This window comes from Rhineura floridana, chromosome 3, assembly GCF_030035675.1.
Source record: "Rhineura floridana isolate rRhiFlo1 chromosome 3, rRhiFlo1.hap2, whole genome shotgun sequence".
Lineage (NCBI taxonomy): Eukaryota > Metazoa > Chordata > Lepidosauria > Squamata > Rhineuridae > Rhineura > Rhineura floridana.
In genome coordinates, this window is record NC_084482.1 from 5,225,276 (window position 1) to 5,243,089 (window position 17,814).

General features: G+C 45.1%; 1 protein-coding gene across 5 annotated transcripts; it reads right to left on the reverse strand.

The window, feature by feature from the left end:
- Positions 1–5,186: 5,186 nt before the first annotated feature.
- LOC133379222 (polyglutamine-binding protein 1-like) lies at positions 5,187–17,780 on the reverse strand. 5 transcript variants are annotated; one of them, XM_061614048.1, is made up of 7 exons: positions 17,726–17,780; positions 11,849–11,976; positions 11,037–11,124; positions 8,551–8,660; positions 7,497–7,610; positions 7,290–7,350; positions 5,187–5,396 (listed from the first exon to the last, which is right to left on the reverse strand). In XM_061614048.1, coding segments are annotated over exons 1-7 (660 nt in total). In that variant the 5' UTR covers positions 17,728–17,780; the 3' UTR covers positions 5,187–5,239. The 5 variants fall into 5 exon arrangements, with proteins under 5 accessions (XP_061470032.1, XP_061470031.1, XP_061470036.1 ...); XM_061614047.1 differs by having other exon boundaries at positions 11,013–11,124; positions 17,726–17,748; XM_061614052.1 differs by lacking the exon at positions 17,726–17,780 and adding an exon at positions 14,646–14,873 and having other exon boundaries at positions 11,013–11,124.
- Positions 17,781–17,814: the final 34 nt, after the last annotated feature.

Below are 17,814 nucleotides of genomic sequence, written 5' to 3' on the forward strand. Positions count from 1 at the left end.
TTCATGGTTTCCATGACAACCATGGGACTGTCCCAATATGCCATTGGCCCAACACATGAAGCAGGGCATACTCTAGATCTGGTTTTTGCATCTGGACATGGAGTTGGTGATCTGAATGTGGGGGATCACTGCTTGCTGAAGTTTAGACTCACAGCAGCTTTTCCCCTCTGCAAGGATGGGGGACCTATTAAGTTGGTCCACCCCCAGATACTAATGGATCCGGATGGTTTCCAAAGGGCTCTGGGGAGTTTTCTGGCTGATAGGGCTGGTGCTCGTGTCAAAACCCTGGTTGAACTGTGGAATACAGAAATGACCCGGGCATTGACATGATTGCTCCTGAGCGCCCTCCTATGTAGAGCTCATACGGCTCCATGGTATATCCCAGAGCTGAGAGTGATGAAACAATATCGGAGACGGCTTGCGTGCAGATGGAGACGAACTCCTAGTGGATGCAATTATACACTGGTAAGTGCCTATGGTAAGCTGTATTTAGGGGCAGTGAGGGCAGCAAAAAAACAATATTTTGCTGCCACTATCGAATCATCACTCTGCCGCCCAGCGGAGCTCTTCAGAATTGTCCGGGGGCTATTACACTCTGGCCCCAGGGACAAGGTAGAATCATCTGAGGCCAGCTGTAATGAATTTGCTAGACACTTCCAGGATAAAATCTTTAGGATCCACCAGGACTTAGACTCCAGTGTTACAGCCTGTGAATCAAGCGAGGTATCCAGAGCACAGCCTTGTCCCAATTTCTTGGATGAGTTTCAGTTGGTGCAGCTTGAGGACATTGACAAGGTGCTTGGACAGGTTCGTGCAACCACTTCTGTGCTGGATCCTTGCCCTTCTTGGCTAATAAAAGCTAGCAGGGATGGAACAGCCGGCTGGGCCTGGGAGGTGATTAATGCCTCTCTGCAAGAGGGGGTGGTCGCTGGCTGCCTGAAAGAGGCGGTAGTGAGACCACTCCTGAAGAGACTCTCCATGGACCCAGAAAATCTTAATAACTATAGGCCGGTAGCAAATGTTCCATTCCTGGGCAAGGTCTTGGAACGAGTGGTTGCGGGCCAGCTCCAGACACTCTTGGATGAGACCGATTATCTGGATCCATTTCAGTCGGGTTTCAGGCCTGGTTTTGCCATGGAAACAGCCTTGGTTGCCCTGTATGATGACCTTTGTTGGGAGAGAGATGGGGAGTGTGACTCTGTTGATTCTCCTTGATCTCTCAGCGGCTTTCAATACCATCAACCATGGTATCCTTCTGGGAAGACTGGCTGATTTGGGAGTGAGAGGGACTGCATGGCCGTGGTTCCGCTCCTACTTGGCAGGTCGCCTCCAGAAGGTAATGCTTGGGGAACATTGCTCGGCACCCTGGACTCTCCAGTATGGGGCTCGGCAGGGGTCAGTTCTGTCCCCCATGCTGTTCAACATCTACATGAAACCGTTGGGTGTGGTCATCCGGAGCTTTGGAGTGCATTGCCATCAGTATGCTGATGACACGCAGCTCTATTTCTCCTTTTCATCTTCTTCAGGTGAGGCTGTCAATGTGCTGAACCGGTGCCTGGCTGCCACAATGGACTGGATGAGGGCTAATAAACTGAGGGTCAATCCAGACAAGACTGAGATGTTGCTAGTGGGTGGTTCTTCTGACCGGATGGTGGATGTCCAACCTGTCCTGGATGGGGTTGCACTCCCCCTGAAGGAGCAGGTTCATAGCTTGGGGGTTCTCCTAGAATCATCTCTGTCACTCACTTGAGGCTCAGGGAGGCTCAGTGGCACGGAGTGCCTTCTACCAACTTCGGTTGGTGGTCCAACTACATCCCTATCTGGACAGGGATAACCTGGCTTCAGTTTTCCATGCTCTGGTAACCTCTAAATTAGATTACTGCAATGCACTCTACGTGGGGCTGCCTTTGAAGACGGTTCGGAAACTGCAGCTTGTGCAAAATGTAGCAGCCAGATTGGTAACAGGGACCAGACGGTCCGAACATATAAAACCAATTCTGGCCTGCTTGCACTGGCTGCCTCAATCGATTCAATCGAGCACGGCTCGATTCAAGGTGCTGTTTTTGACCTATAAAGCCTTACACGGCTTGGGACCACAATACCTGAACGCCTCTCCCAATACGAACCCACCCGTACACTACGTTCAAGATCAAAGGCCCTCCTCCGGGTGCCTACTCCGAGGGAAGCTCGAAGAATGGCAACAAGGGAGAGGGCCTTCTCAGTGGTGGCCCCCAAGTTACAGAGTGATCTTTCTGATGAGGTGCACCTGGCGCCAGGTCAAGACTTTCCTCTTCTCCCAGGCATTTTAGCATGTGTTCTATGTTGTTTTTAAATTGTTTTTAAAAGATGTATTTTAAATTGTATTTGTTTTTAATTGTTGTAAACCGCCCAGAGAGCTTCGGCTATAGGGCGGTATACAAGTTTAATAAATAAATAAATAAATCAGGGCTCCCAAGGCCAATTCAGTCCTGTAACCAAACCTGAACTCAGACTGGGATGGGTCAAGATAATCTGTTTCATCCAAGAGTATTTGCAATTGCTGCGCCACAACAGTCTCTTGCAATTCTCCTTTCCCCCTGCACAACTTTTAAAGATACAGAAGACCTCTTGGTTGCCCAGCCTCCTAGAGGTCTTCTGTATCTTTAAAAGTTGTGCAGGGGGAAGGGAGAATTTAACCTTGTGGTTTTTCCCCTTACAGTGTTGAGAAAACCTGCACTCGGCTGAATGTTCTCCTCTTAAAGATACAGCATCATTCTCAGCCCCTGAGCCTGGCAACCCTATATAGGATATAATAAGGCAAGATAAGGTCTGGTTGCAGCTGTACCAATTTGTGGGCAGGAGGGGGGAGAGAAAAAATATGACTGTTTATAGTACAAAGATGCATCAATCTGGTTAAGGCAAGTAAAATGTGATGCATGTAATACAAGGACCTGCAATCCAGTACTTGTCTACTCAGAAGTAAGTCCCATTGGGTTTAATGGGACTTACTCCCAGGCAAGTATGTATTGTGTACACACTTATCTGGGAGTAAGTCCCATTGAACCCAATAAAGCTTACTTCTGAGTAGACATGTATTGCATTGCAGCCTCAGTTTCCTTTTTCCCCATTTTAATTCTGCCTTCTGTATCTTCACAACAGCCCTGCGAGGTAGGTTAGGCTGAGAGTTAGGGACTGGTCCAAGGCAAATAAGCAAAAACAATGATGAGTAAAAATTTAAAATGTGAAAATGCTCATGCTTGGAGTATTTTTGTCGGTCTTTGTCAAGGCTTTGTGTGTGGGTTTCATACTGTCTCATAGCTTCCTTTTACCTGAAAATGTTGTATTTCATACTGTTACAGATGTTCTTTTTTTAAAAAAAAATTGCCCAAATCCTGTGATTGTTGGTTTTTTTACTTGAGTTCTTTGCGTGGTTTAGGGGTGGCATTGCAGGAGATCAGGCTCTTATGGACAGCTGTGGGGCAGGTAGAAATTAAATGGAGTAAGCCTTTTTTGCATGAAAATATAATTATGGGGAAAGCTTCACCTGTGACCATTCTATCTATCAGACATCTTATTCCTTGTGTGTGCCCCCCTCGCCAGACTTATTTTGATTTGTGAATGCCACGACTATTGCCATTCCTTCCCCCCATTTATCTTTGCAACAACCCTTTGAAGAAACTTAGGCTGAGACAATATTAGGGTTGCCAGGCTCAGGGCCTGAGACTGATCCTGTATCTTTAGGAGAAGAGAAAGTCAGCCAAGTGTAGGTGTTCTTGCAGCACTGTAATGGGAAGAACCACAAGGTGGAATTCTCCCTTCCCCCTGCACAACTTTTAAAGATACAGAAGAACACTTGGTTGCCAGGCCTGGCCTCCAAGCAAGACTGCATTGGGTCCTTGATGAAATAGAGCATCCAGAGCTCATAAAAATACTCCTTGGAAGCCATTGCTCAGCATCTTCACTCCGTCTCTCGGCACTTCACTTGTCTGCACTGGGTTCCATGACATGGCATCAGCTGGCAGGCGAGCGGGTGACAGGCTGGCAACTTTGCACATGGCGGGGCGGTGAGTGGCTCCTCACTCCAGGCGTTGGGCGTTGCTCCTCCGGGTGCCCTTCCTCGCCCTCTCCTCCAGCATGCTGGGGGCAATGGCCAGCAGTGTTGCCCACCGACTTCAAGCTTCAAGCCCTCTGGTGGCAGCTCCTTCAGGCCAAGGTAACAGCGCATGAAAACTCACCCAATATTTATTTATATTTTATTGTATTTATTATTTGATTCATATCCCGCCCTTCATCTCAGGAGAAGCCCAGGGTGGCAAACAAAAACACTAAAAACACTTTAAAACACCATAAAGACAAACTTTAAAACAAAACATATTTAAAAACATTTTAAAAATGCTTTAAAAACATATTTTTTTAAAAAAAATGTTTAAAAACGTATTAAAAAACTATAACAGAGGTAGTTCCCACTACCCTTAACAAACTAGTTCCCATGATTCTGTGATGGGATTCATGTGCTTCAAATGTATGTTGAATGTCCTTTAAATGAATGGTGTGGATCTACCCTAGGTATGTTGCGCATTCATTAGTGAATTGAAAAGAGCAATTAAAAAAGATAATTTTTAAACAGAGCAAATGTTAATCCATGTCATCAGTACTGAGGTAGCTGTTCTTCTTATGGGACAATGTCCCCACAATGCTCAAATATAGGGAGCTGAGAAAAGCAAAGGTGTCCCTTCACCGTGTCTGTAAGCTCTAGGAGGCTTACAGATAGGTAAACTAGTGCCTTTCTGAAGCTGCAAGTGTTTCTTATAGTGTAAATGCACTCATTCCTGAAGGATGATGGCATAACAGCTGCTTTTTGTAGATTGGAAGTATGTGGATTCCAAGAAGAAATGGAGTCAGGTGTAGAAAACCTGATGCCTCAAGAAATCGGCAACAGTGGGGCAGAATATTCTATCTTCTGTAGCTATGCAACAGTGCCTCCTGTTGGCCCAATTCATCAGAGACAGATACTGCTATAGAGTAGGGATGGGGAACTTGTGGCCTTTTAGAAGATGCTGGGCTACAGCTCCCATCATCCCTGACCACATTTGGCCATGCTGGCTGGGGCCAATGGGAGTTGAAATCCAATATTTCAGAGAGCCACAGGTTTCCTATCCCTGGGATGAGTCCAGTTATTACAATACACAGCAAAGCCACTCATCACATGTTTTCTCTAGCTTTATTATCAAATACATTAGGAAAGGCAATAATGGGCATCTCAGTCCTGCTGTTTGGCCCGGGAAGCTTCAGCGTTAGCCCGCAAGACAGCACCAGGGCTCGGATAGGGGCGCTGCTGGAATAATGGGCCGGCTGCTGTGGTATCTGCACCAGTCTTTGCCTCATTTCGCTTGGGCAGCCCAGTGGACCAGGTCCCCCTGGAATGAGAATGGGAGAGAATGTCAGGAACTGTTCACCCAGCATACCTTACAATTTACCTGTCCTCCATTCCAGCTTCACAAATATTTAGCCCAAGCTTTTCCAAATTGTCCCTGCCTGGATGGCAAGATTATTGATTGACTGATTGATTGATTGCACTTGTATACCGCCCCATAGCCGAAGCTCTCTGGGCAGTTTACAGCAATCAAAAACATTAAAACAAATATACAATTTAAAACACAATTTTAAAATTTAAAACAATATAAAAACAATTTAAAACACATGCTAAAATGCATTATATATTATTATTGATTCAATACATCTATGTCCTTGCTTCTGATCTCCGGGACTTCTTTAGGATAAGGAGTAGAACCTCTCTCAATGAGTGAGGACACCTTGAAATATCATCACACTTGTGGAATTCTATGAACAATGTGCCAAAGCAACACTCAGGTTTGTGCATGTGGTGTGGAATGTTACAGAACTATAGTTATGTTGGAGACAGAATTAGACTTCCCATGATTAGAGCTTTTTAAAAAGCAAATTTCTAGCCCTAATGATTGTACAGATCTGCTTCTCAGTTTATGGGCAATGCTTGCTACTGTCTTAAAGGGCAAAATAGTGGCTGAACAAGATTTTCAGGGAACGGGAGTTTCAGTGCCCTGCAAAACTCCTTTCCCATGCGTGCTTATGGGATTATGCAAAAAAAAAAAAAGAGATGCTGTGCAAGTTTGCTTAACTGATGGAGACTTCACAATTCAGATTCTCAGGGCAAAATTTTAAAGTACTTTTTAAAACAGAAAATACTTGAATGCTTTAAAGCATCCGATTCTCACACTCTTCAAGGATTTGTGTGCAGTTGTGGTCTAATCGCTGCTAGAGACCATTGGTCTGGAGAAAGGGGTTGCTCAGTGGATTAAAAGAACTGCAGTGGGAAGGAAGCAGAAGGTATGGGGGTACAGGCTGTGAGCACTGAAAGATCTTCCATACACTTGGGGAAAGAGTTTATTTTGCCAGCTCCCTCATGGCAAAACCTCTCTGAATGTGCAAAAACTAGCACAGCAGTCAAAAGCCTTCCATGTGCAGAGAGATCATAGGATGAAGCGTAGGAATCTGCCTTAAACCAATTCAGACCATCGGTCCATCTAGCTCAGTACTGTCTACACTGACCAGCAACAGCTCTCCCAAGTTTTAAGACAGGGCTCTCTTTCTTAGCCCTGCCTCAAGATACTGGGCATCAAACCTGGAACCTTCTGCACACAAAGCATGTGCTCTACCACTGAGCGATGGCTTTTCCCCTGATCAAGTGGGGAACATTTGCAAACAAGTGATGAGCTTTCTGCGGATGGTGGCCAGCAACAGGACCGCCCCCCATCAGAAAGCACATATTTGGATCTGCTCTGTGTCTTCTAAGCTTGAGGTCAACAATAATAATAATAATTTCTTTAAAAGTCAGAATAAAATGAGGCACATTTTCTAAAAACTATGCATCTTATAGAAAGGACACAGATAGCCCAAGGTACCTGAACCCATTTCACTTTGAAGCCTAGTAGATACCCACAATACAAACATCTGAAACCGCCATATGCAAAGTCAGACCACTGGTCCATCTAGCCCAATAGAGTTTCCTCTGATTGGCAGAGGCTCTTCAAGGTCCAGACGGAAGGGCCTTTCCTGTAAATGAAGATTCTTCAACTTGAGGTGCCAGAGACTGAATCCAAGGGCTCACACTTGCAAAGCACAGGCTCTATCAGTGAAACGGAGACATCTGTCCACACCTGTAATGTCTCAGTCTGCCCTCTAGCCATTTTCCTGCTGGGGCACCCAACTGGAGAGGCTCTCCTGGAGTCACAGGGCTGAGCTTCCCACCCTCCTGTTCTGAGCAGACTCACCGTGGAGCATCAGAGTAAGCACTGGGGTCCATGGGATCAAGTTCTTCATCCTTCCGGCTTGCTGTGGAGGACAGACAAGGGGAATGCAGGACTTGCGTCATTGCCCACCCTTTCTCTCTTCCTCTTCCCAGGGGCTCACAAGCCCTGCCTCAAAGACCTGGCACACCCTTCCGATGGGAGGATCCCGCTGTGGGAAGCTGCACTTACATTTCTTGCTCTTGGGGTAGGGGGCCAGCTCCTCTCGCCGGTGGTAGCGACGCTCCTTCACCTCCTCACGCTCCACCTTTTCATGCGATGAGCGCTCTGTTTTGTCCTCGGCATCTGGAAGAGATTCAGGTAGTTTGCATTGAAATACTCAAATCCTGCCCTCAAAATCAGCCTGACCTGGGACAGATTCACTTGGGGCCTTTTTTAAACACGATGAAGCATTGGTCCTGAGTATTCTCCAGTACATATGCAAGTGGTCACTTGCCACATGTTAGAAATCTTTTCAAAGTGGATTAAGTCAGGATGTGCTGAGCTGGGCCACCTGAGACCAATCGTCCAAAATCCATGTAAAGTGCCAGTATGTCAGGGTGAATTGCTTCCCTACATGCCAGAACTGCCCAAACCAAATCACTTTGAGAGAAAAATCTCCCCCCTTGGACACTAGGTTCATGGGGTTGCCAACTGACCACAAAACCCAGCCTAGGTTGCTCCTGTGTCTTTAACAGCAACTTGATGAGCAGAGGTCAGCAGATTAAGCTTTTCATGTCATGGAGATCTCTGCAGGGATGGGGAAGCCTGTGGTACTTCAAATATTGTTGGACTCCAACCCCCATCATCCCTGGCCACGCTGGCTGGCAATGATGGGAGTTGGAATCCGACAATACCTGGAAGGCTGCAGTTTCCCAGTCCCTGTGCCAGTAATTCAAGCTGTAGTTAGTTAAAGACACAGAAGCAGTGGCCAGTTAAGAAGGACCTGTAGGTCCATCCTCTCCCTACCCCTTCCCTACTCAAGCACACCCAGACTTTTTCCCATCATCACCCCAGACTCTTCCATCAACAAAAATGCCAGTCTGGTGGGTTCTCTTTGTCATCTAACAATCATGTCTGATTTACTTCCCTAAGGCCTTACTGAGAGTTAATACATTCATGAACTTCAGCCACCTGAGGTCTTCTATCTCTTCCAGAAGGCTAGACCCAAACCTTCTCCTCTTAGCCTCAAGTCTAACCCATTTAATGGCACATGCCATCTAAACGCAAAAACAGGCAAACTCACCTAAGTTGTTCTTCAGCTTCTTGGCCGCTTTGGTCACCACAGAGCTGGGATCATTGGGCGACAGCCATGAAACCAGATCCGTCTCTACATTCCAGTAGTAAGGGAGGCCGCTATGAAAGAAGACAGGAGAAGATGGCTTCATCCATTGGCATTCATAGCCAATGCCAGCATTACCAGCCATGAACCATGTGCAGTGAAACATTCCTGGTTCTGTTGCAATTGCCTAAAGAGCAGGGCCCCCACTTTATATGGAACTGTATTAATCCCGCATCAAACAGAAGCCAGCCAGCCAGATAGCTGCTTCTGAGCTTCTCAGAAGCAAGCTAAAAGGGCCATGCTCATACTGTTTCTTGTCCCCAGCACTGGCCACGGGTGTTGCCCAGAGTCAGGGATGGGGAACCTATAGCTCTCCAGATGCTGCTAGACTCCAACTTGCATCAGCCCCAGCTACCTTGGCCACACTGGCTGGGGCTGACCAGAGTTGTAATCAAACAACTGGAGGGGCACAGGTTCCCCATCTGTCTGAGGGTTTCATAGGCCATTAGCAGTAGCCTCAGAGAATCCCAGGGGCAGGGCTATCAACCGCTCTCATGTACCAGGACGTACACTCCCACTGAATCCCTAGACAGAAGTGCCTACACAGACAGCCAGTACTCTGGCTTTATTATTTAGTTTACTTACATCCTGGCCGGTCTCCCACCCCCCTAGTTGCACACAGCTTTAAACAGCTGAAAGGATTCTTCATGATCTTCCATCCAGGCACAGACATGTCCACTTAGGTTCAACATTGCTGTAGTAACTATGGAAAAGTCTGGGATCCCCATTTCCTTTTCATTCCCTTGTAAGTTATTTGTTGATAGAAATCATGAGTGCGAGGTAAACAGGTAACAGATTCACACACACCTACCCAAAAGCTGAAACCATAGTTGAGAATCACTGTTTATCAACTAGTAATAACATCAGCAATAACATCATCACACCAGTATCACGAGACTAATATGGTATAGCAGCTAGGCTAGTACTGGGCTTTGATCAGGGAGACCAAAGTTCAAATCCCTGTTCAGTCATGAAGCTCACTGGGTGACCTTGGGCTACTCATTCTCCATCTAACCTACCTCACAAGGCTGTTGTGAGGATAAAAGGGGAAACCCTTTACGTGTTAGCTTGAGTGCTGTGGGGAAAGGCTAGGATACAAGGGCAGGAAATTTATTTATTATTTATTTTATTTATTCGATTTCTTAGTTGCTCATCTGGCTGGCTACCCAGCCACTCCGAGCGACGTACAAAGCAAAAAACATATAAAACATCAAAAACACCAAACACTACAAATAAAATACAATCACACCCAATGTCACATAATCAGAGTATTTAGGGAACTGCAGATTCCCAAGAATAAGTTCAGCTTAACTCAATATATTCCAGCTTCTACCTCTCAACAGAAGCACAAGACATCACTCCTCTGAGAGGCAGACACGGAATGCACTGAAATGTTTGTCAACTTGGTAATGGTTAGAAAGCATATGATAATTTCCTAACAGGCCCAAAGCTTTCCTCCTTTTGGCTCAGCAAAGGAGGCAGGTCTGCTGCTAAAGCCAGAAGCGGTCATCGAAGGCAGGTGAGTCTCATCTCAGATCCGGTTCCTAACCTTGGTGCTCCAGTGCTGCTGAACATGGGCACCAGCCTGCCAAGTGTAGATTAGAAGCATCCTCGTGGAAATGTTATCAGGCACCCAATCACTTGTGGGCAGAGGAGATACTGTTACCCTCTGACCCAGAGGTAGGGAACCCATTTCAGCTTGGGGGCCGCAGTCCCTCAGGGACAACCTTCTGAGGGAAGCAGGCAGGGCCAGAGGCAAAAGTGGGCAGCAACAGATGCTTATCTTTGCACAGTAGGCCGGGGTTCCCAAACTGTGATCCACAAGCTTCACTCAGGTGGTCTGCGGCATGCCCGCATTAAATAGTCATATTGGTTTTTAATTGTATTTGTTTCTTACATTGTATGTTATTGTATTACAATTTGAATTCTCTGGAATGCAAATTGTAATACAATAAAATACAATTACAAGAAATAAAAGAAGCAATACAAATACAATTAAAAATCATACAGCACCTAGGACAGTGTATTACAATTGCGACAGCAGAGAGAAAAATGATTAAGTGGTCTGCCAAGACCCTCAACAATTTTCAAGTGGTCCATGATAAAACAGAGTTTGGGAACCACTGCAGTCGACCGTGTCCCAGCCACACAAGTCAATGGCTTCTACACCCACCCACATGAATGTAGTTTCTCCATCCAGGCAAGAACAAGGCATGATCACAGCTCAAGGGCACATAGCAGTACTGCAAAAGTGCTTGGGGATAATGCAGAGCAGGGCTGGTGAGGGGGGTAGCCTGCAGAGGTGGGGGCATGGCCTGGGGTCAGAGAGAGGCCCCCGGCCCGAGATACCCCACCCCTGCTCTTACCAGACAGGGTCAACGACTTTGTACCAGTTTGGTGGCAGGTTCTCAATCCTAGTGGCTTCATAATCAATGTGGTCATCGTCATAATCTTCTGCAATGATTTCCTCCTCTGGCTCTGTCAGAAAAAGGGAGATGAAGGGATCAAGCTTGGAAATTGTGTATGGAGCATGTGGCAAAATTTCATGAGCCGGATTAGATGCCAGCTTTCTTAGAGTTGACTGAAGTGGAATTGTTCTGTGGGGAATTGGGTATGGCCAGTGGTCTAGATCCTGGATTCCCCCACCCTTGGCGGGCCATTTTAACAGGTGGGCAGGGCCTACCCACTTGTCAATCACCTGACATCACTATGGCATCAGATGATCTGCTTTTCCTTTGTACTGAGGTTTGCCATGCTACAAAGGAAAATTCAAGCCCAGCCAATCAATGCTGACTTCAGGCTCGGCTTTCTGCAGGAGTCAGTGGCTATAGAGTTTCCCATGGAGAATCCAGCAGCACAGCTGATCCCATCTTTCTCTCACCACCAATCAGCTGCTAGGCAGAGACAGCAGGCCTCCCTTACTAATGCGCAATGGGGAGTGCACTTTAAGGTTCTCGATTGTGCACTGGCAGCCACATCCCTACAAGCCCCTCCTCTGACATAACATAGGAATCAAGTGTGGGCAGGTGGTCATGGTTTGGAGGAAATGGTCTTGTGGGCCAAATTGGGACCCGTGCCCTGTGGGCTGGAGGTTCCCCATGCCTAGGCTGCACTACAGATTGGCCATCCTTTGCTGAAAGCCCAGACGGAGACCTGCTTATACAACTCTCCTCTGCCTAGCTGAAGGTATTATTATGCTTACCAGACTCTACATGCCTCAATAAGCCTCGCCTGGCCAGGCGGGATTGCAGTGCCACTGGCAGCGGCATCAGGAACAATTCAAACTGAGGCAGACAGACAGATCTTCCCTTCACACCCACTTCCCAGTCCCTGAGCAGAGGAGAAATAGATATATATATAAAACCCATTACATTTTGTGTCACTGAATTTGAGTATTTTTACTTTCTAGAAATAATTTGCAAGCTTCCTTGCCAGTTTCCACCCCCTTTCTTCACTCATGCTCTTTGTGATTACATGTAGATCCACATAAAACCTTTCATGGCATTTCCAACACCCATCTCTGCAGCCCCAAACACCAACGGGCTCAGAGTTTGAAGGCAACCACTGCACTGTGTGAGGAGCGACTTGACCTATTTTCATGGACAGCTGGCAACTAATATGAACTTCTGTGTATGAGTCAAGGGAAAGGGTCTCATAGTCCCTAGACACATAGAGATAAGTTGTCGGCATGGATGGAATCAGGACTTATCTGATTGTCTACAAGCCAGTTTGCTTACCTCCACCACCTTGCTACTGTTAAGCAATGTAATTTATCCTGCTCCCATTTCCATGGCTCATCTGATGGCCAGGCTTAGCCTTCTCCTGTCAATTTTGACAAGCCACTTCTCCTTCTTCTTCCAGCTCCTTGTGCTTACTACTTTAGCAGAGCTTTTCCAGAACTTACAAAAAGCAGGAGTTCCCAAACTGTGATCCTCAGACCAGCAGTCTGTGCTTCATTTAAGGGGTTCACAGCATGTCTGTGGATTTGTGGTTGAAGACAGGAGAAGGCACATCCATTGCATTAAATAGTCATACTGATTTTTAATTAGTGTTGTTACTTCTTTTATTTCTTATATTGTACATTAGTGTATTATAATTCAAATTCTATGGAATACAATAAAATACAGCATATAAGAAATAAAAGCAATAAAAATACAATTAAAACCATACAACATCTAGCACAGCACATTACAATTGCTACAACAGGCAGAAAAAATCATTATAAGTGGTCTGCCAAGATCCCCAGCAATTTTCAAATGGTACAAGGGGAAAAAAGTTTGGGTACCACTGATTTAAAACATTTTAACCTGCGCTTCAGCCAAAAAAGCTCCCTAATCACTTCTGTTGCAACATGATTCTGAAGTTAATTCTCACACCATCAGTATTCAACTCCTAGCCGTTGCCCACCTTATCCATCAAATATAATCAAAAACCAAACAGGCAGGGGCTGCTATTGCCTTTATGTCATATACAATGTCTAGCACCTTTGGTTTAGAGAAAAGCAGCGTAACAGTAGACTTGATAGAGGTGTATAAAATAATGCACAGTGTGGAGAAAGTGGATAGAGTTTTTCTTCCCCTCTCATAACACTAGAACTCATGGATACCCAATGAAGCTGAATAGTGGAAGATTCAAGACAGACAAAAGAAAGTACTTCTTCACAAATTCCAGGTATGGAATTTGCCCCCACCAGGATGATGAGATGGCTATCAAATTGGATAGATTTAAAATAGGATTAGACATATTCATGGAGAATAAGGCTAACAATTGCTACTAGCCACAATGTGTACACTGTTGGAGGCAGTATGACTCTGAATGTCAGTAGCTGGGAATCACAACCGGGTAAGAGTCCTGCCTTTGGGCTTCCCATAGTCATTTGGTTGGTCACTGTGAGAACAGGATGCTGGACTAAATGAGCCTTTGGCCTGATGCAGCAGGGTTGTTCTTGTGTTCACCCCTACTTAGCACTAAATATTATTTCAGAAGGAACAGAACAACTTCTCTGTTTAGCAAGGGATCTGATCTTATTTGAATTACTTTACGCTGAATGTAGTATTATTTGTCAGAATAACATTTTACGGAGATTTTTTATCAGGTTTTTTTGCTATTCTGATACTGCCACTGTGAAACACTGGGTATAAATGGAGATCACATATAAACAGTTCTAAATGCAATATATCTAGATTATATATAGTTAGTTTTTGTTATAATTTCATTAGTACACCAAGCTTGTACCTTTATAACTTCCTAGACCTAGTTCTCACCGAGCTGGAAAACTGGTGTCAGAGTGTACCACCTCAGACCATACACGGGTGCTCCCATGCCCAAATGCTTGCGTATGCCAGAAAAAAGCTCCCTGCATATAGAAAGCTAGCGTATTACAAAAACAGCAAGAGTCTTGTGATGCCTTGAAGACTAACACGTTTCTTAAAGCATAGTAAACTTTTGTGGAATAAGGATGCAGTCCAGTACATGTCTACTCAGAAGTGAGCTCCACTGGGTCCAATGGGGCTTACTCCCAGGTGAGTATTGGACTGCAGCCGAAATGAAGTGAATAGTAGTCCGTAATAAGTGTCGTGCTTCAAGGTGCCACAAAATTTATTACTGTTTTTGATGCAACAGGCTAACAGGGAAAGGTTTCTACGTGTATATGGAACGTTCAGGTCCCTGGCTGTACAGCAGGGTTGCCGCCTCAGCGAGAGCTCAGTCCTAACCCGGACCCCACGATCCCCCAGAAGGCAGAGATCCTCCAGCCTCTTCTCAGTTGGAAGAGACTACACATCTCTCCTCCCCCGCCCGGGGCCTTCTTCTCGTCCCCCCCGTCCCGCTTCCGAAAGCCCAGCCCACACTAGACATTACCCAACTCAACACGGGGACTTCTTGCTCCAGAAAGTCAGCGTCTTCCTTGGATTTAGCCAGCCTCTCCCACGTTTCCCTCAGCACGTGACACACCTGGACCAATCACACCGGGCCTAACATAAACCGGCCAATGTACTTACCTTCCCTTGACCTTTCCCCGTCTGTATGGGACTTGATAGTGAAAAAACCCCACCAATCGCAAGAAAGGTGTCTTCTTCTTCTGAGGTTTTATGGCAAAGCGAGGCCTAAAAGGACCTATTACCACCACCTACTGACGACTAAAAGACACACACACACACAACACTCTAATCACAATAGATCAACTAAATTACAGATTTGCAAAAAACGCCAAATGACAGATAAAACTAGAGTCCGCAAACTGCAGTTCCTAAGGACTCCCAAGTCACCAACAGGCGCTCCTTTATCAAACAACAAATGAGTAAAAAACTCCCTTTCATCTCTAGATTGTGAGCAGTCCCAAAGAATATGGTCTATAGCTTCACATACTCCACATACTCAGAAAGACCGATGCCCACCCGTCCAATGCTAAAAAGATTCACTAATAGGCAAAAAACCTTGCGGTACCTATAGCCCACAAATGCAGTACCTATAGGCCACAGGAAATAAGCGAAGTAAGAAGAACACCAACAAACATACAAAAATGTAATTCTCCATCTTTGGACAGGGCACGTGTTGCCACCACTCACCATATGCTCAGAGGCACATTACCGCATTCTTCCAAGCTACACAGGAAGTGGATTGGACTGTGAAACACCAACTCAAATTGTGTTTATTTTTTGACAAATTTGTAGGGCAGTATAATATCTCAGAGAGGATGTCAGGTTTCTTGCTCCCCTGGTGCATTCACTATAGCTGCCCAATTTCCCTGCTTTTAAAAGTTTGATAGAAATATCTGTTGGCTATAGCGACGTTCTAAAACTGCAAGGTTTTTTGCCTATTAGTAAATTTCTCTGCTTTTTAATCTGGGAGATAAGAAATGGGATCCTGTGCAAGTTTGCTGAGAATGGATTGATCATTTGCATGCTTATTGACTTCAGTGGGAAGTCTTTGAAGACAATTTTTAACTTCTCTTTGTAATAAAGGCAATAAGACATCAACAGCTGGGCGCTGAAATGAATTATTTGCAGTTAAATCTACCAATTTGTTCCCCACTATCGCTATATGGGTAGGTATCCAACAAAACCCAAGCCAGATTGAATACACAACTTCATTCCATGGGAAAGTCCAGATTTCATTGACCACATCATTCTTGCAGGCTAACCCACCACACTGAATAGCCTGCAATCCTGAAAGAGAATGTGACAAACATTATCAGGTTTTAGATCCTTAATCCATTCAAGTCCCAATAGGATCGCCATCAACTCTGCCACCATTATTGATATCCAACTGGATAGCCAAAATCCCTTTTTAATCCCCAAACAAGGAATCCAATAAGATGTACTCACTGTGCCATCAGAGGAATCCCAGAAGCCATCCATAAAGATCATACCACAAAGGCTCCACCAAGAAAATATATATTCTAAAGCCATGTTTTTACTACCCAAAGCACCAGACTGCTGCGACCTCAATTTACCAGTGTGCAGATCCACCAAAGGGGGAATCCATAACCAGCCGTAGTAATTAGAAATAAATTTCCTTGGAATAAAACTGTTAACTATGCTATATTTCCTTACCAAACAGCAAACTCGAACCACATGGGGAGTACGAAGCTTCAACTTCCTAGGATCACCAAATTCCCAGCACTCATCATATAAACCACATGTACCTTCCTGGTGGCATCTCCGTGGCGCAGAGTGGTAAGCTGCAGTAATGCAGCCGAAGCTCTGCTCACGGCCAGAGTTCGATTCCAACGGAAGGAGGAAGTCGAATCTCCAGTAAAAGGGGTTGAGGACAACTCAGCCTTCCATCCATCCATGGTCGGTAAAATGAGTACCCGGCATACGCTGGGGGGTAAAGAAAGACTGGAAAAGGAACTGGCAAAACCCACCCCATATATACGGTCTGCCTAGTAAACGTCACAATACGTCACCCTAAGAGTCGGAAACGACTCGCACTATAAGTGCGGGGACGCCTTTACCTTTTTACCTTCCTGGAAAGTGCAGTTTCTCCCATATTATAAGATCCAGGAACTCACACCATAAATCACATGGCCATTCTCCTCTGGTTCCTTACAAAACAGCAGAGGGAGAAGTGACAAAAGCCCCATTAATTCTTCTCAGGGCCCTGAGTCTGAATGACTTTGAGTTGCTGTAATAAAGTGGAAGAAGCTGATGCACAGGCCTGATAGCCATAATCCAGCAGAGGTCAAATATAGGCACGATAAAACATCAAAAGAATCTCCCTATCTGCCCCCTGTGTGTTTCCAGAAACAGCCCTTAGCATCTTTAACCTAGTTTAACTTTGTCAGACCACAGAATCAAGATATGCTTTCCATGTTAATTTAGTATCAAAGATTAGTCCAAGAAACTATCAATTTGATTCTTCCCCCTATATCACTGCAGATTGATGGTCGTAGGTAACCTCCATACAGAAAAAAAACATACCTACAGTTTTACTTGAAGAAAAATGAAAGCCCCAAGAATTACCCCAACCTTCCAATTGACTCAAAGCCACATTAAGGTAGGATTCAGCAACCTGAAGAGATCGGCTTCAAACCCATAGTACAAAATCATTCACATACAAACAACCCCACTGAGAATAACAGAGGGAAGATCATTAATCATAACATTAAAAACAGTGGGAGTAACTACACTCTCCTGGGGAATACTGTTATCCATCAAACATGTCTCAGATAAAACTGAACCCACCCAGACCTGCAATTTCTGGCCTTGCAAAAATTTTTCTCAACCACCAAAAAATTCTACTCCGGAAGCTCAATTGAAACAATGTATAGATCAGGCACTCTTTCCAACCATGTCGTAAACCTCTTCAGTATCAAGGAAAACAGTTACTAAAAATTATCTGGGGCAAATACTCTTCCAAACCTCCGTTTCCAATCGAATGACACAATCCACAGCATGCTGACCACTAGAAAAGCCACTGGTGTCAAGAGAGTATGCCTCTCAAAAAAAGCCACCACCCTAACATTAATTATACACTCCATAATCTTGCACATACAAAAAATAAGTACAATAGCCCTATAGGAAGTAGGATCATTAGACCAAATCTTCCCCGGTTTACCAATTGGAACAACAATTACATGCTTCCATCCTTCAAGCAGCATACCCAGTTTCCAAGCCAGATTATAAAAAGTGAGAAGTACTAGCAAAGAGTCTCAACTGGACCCAC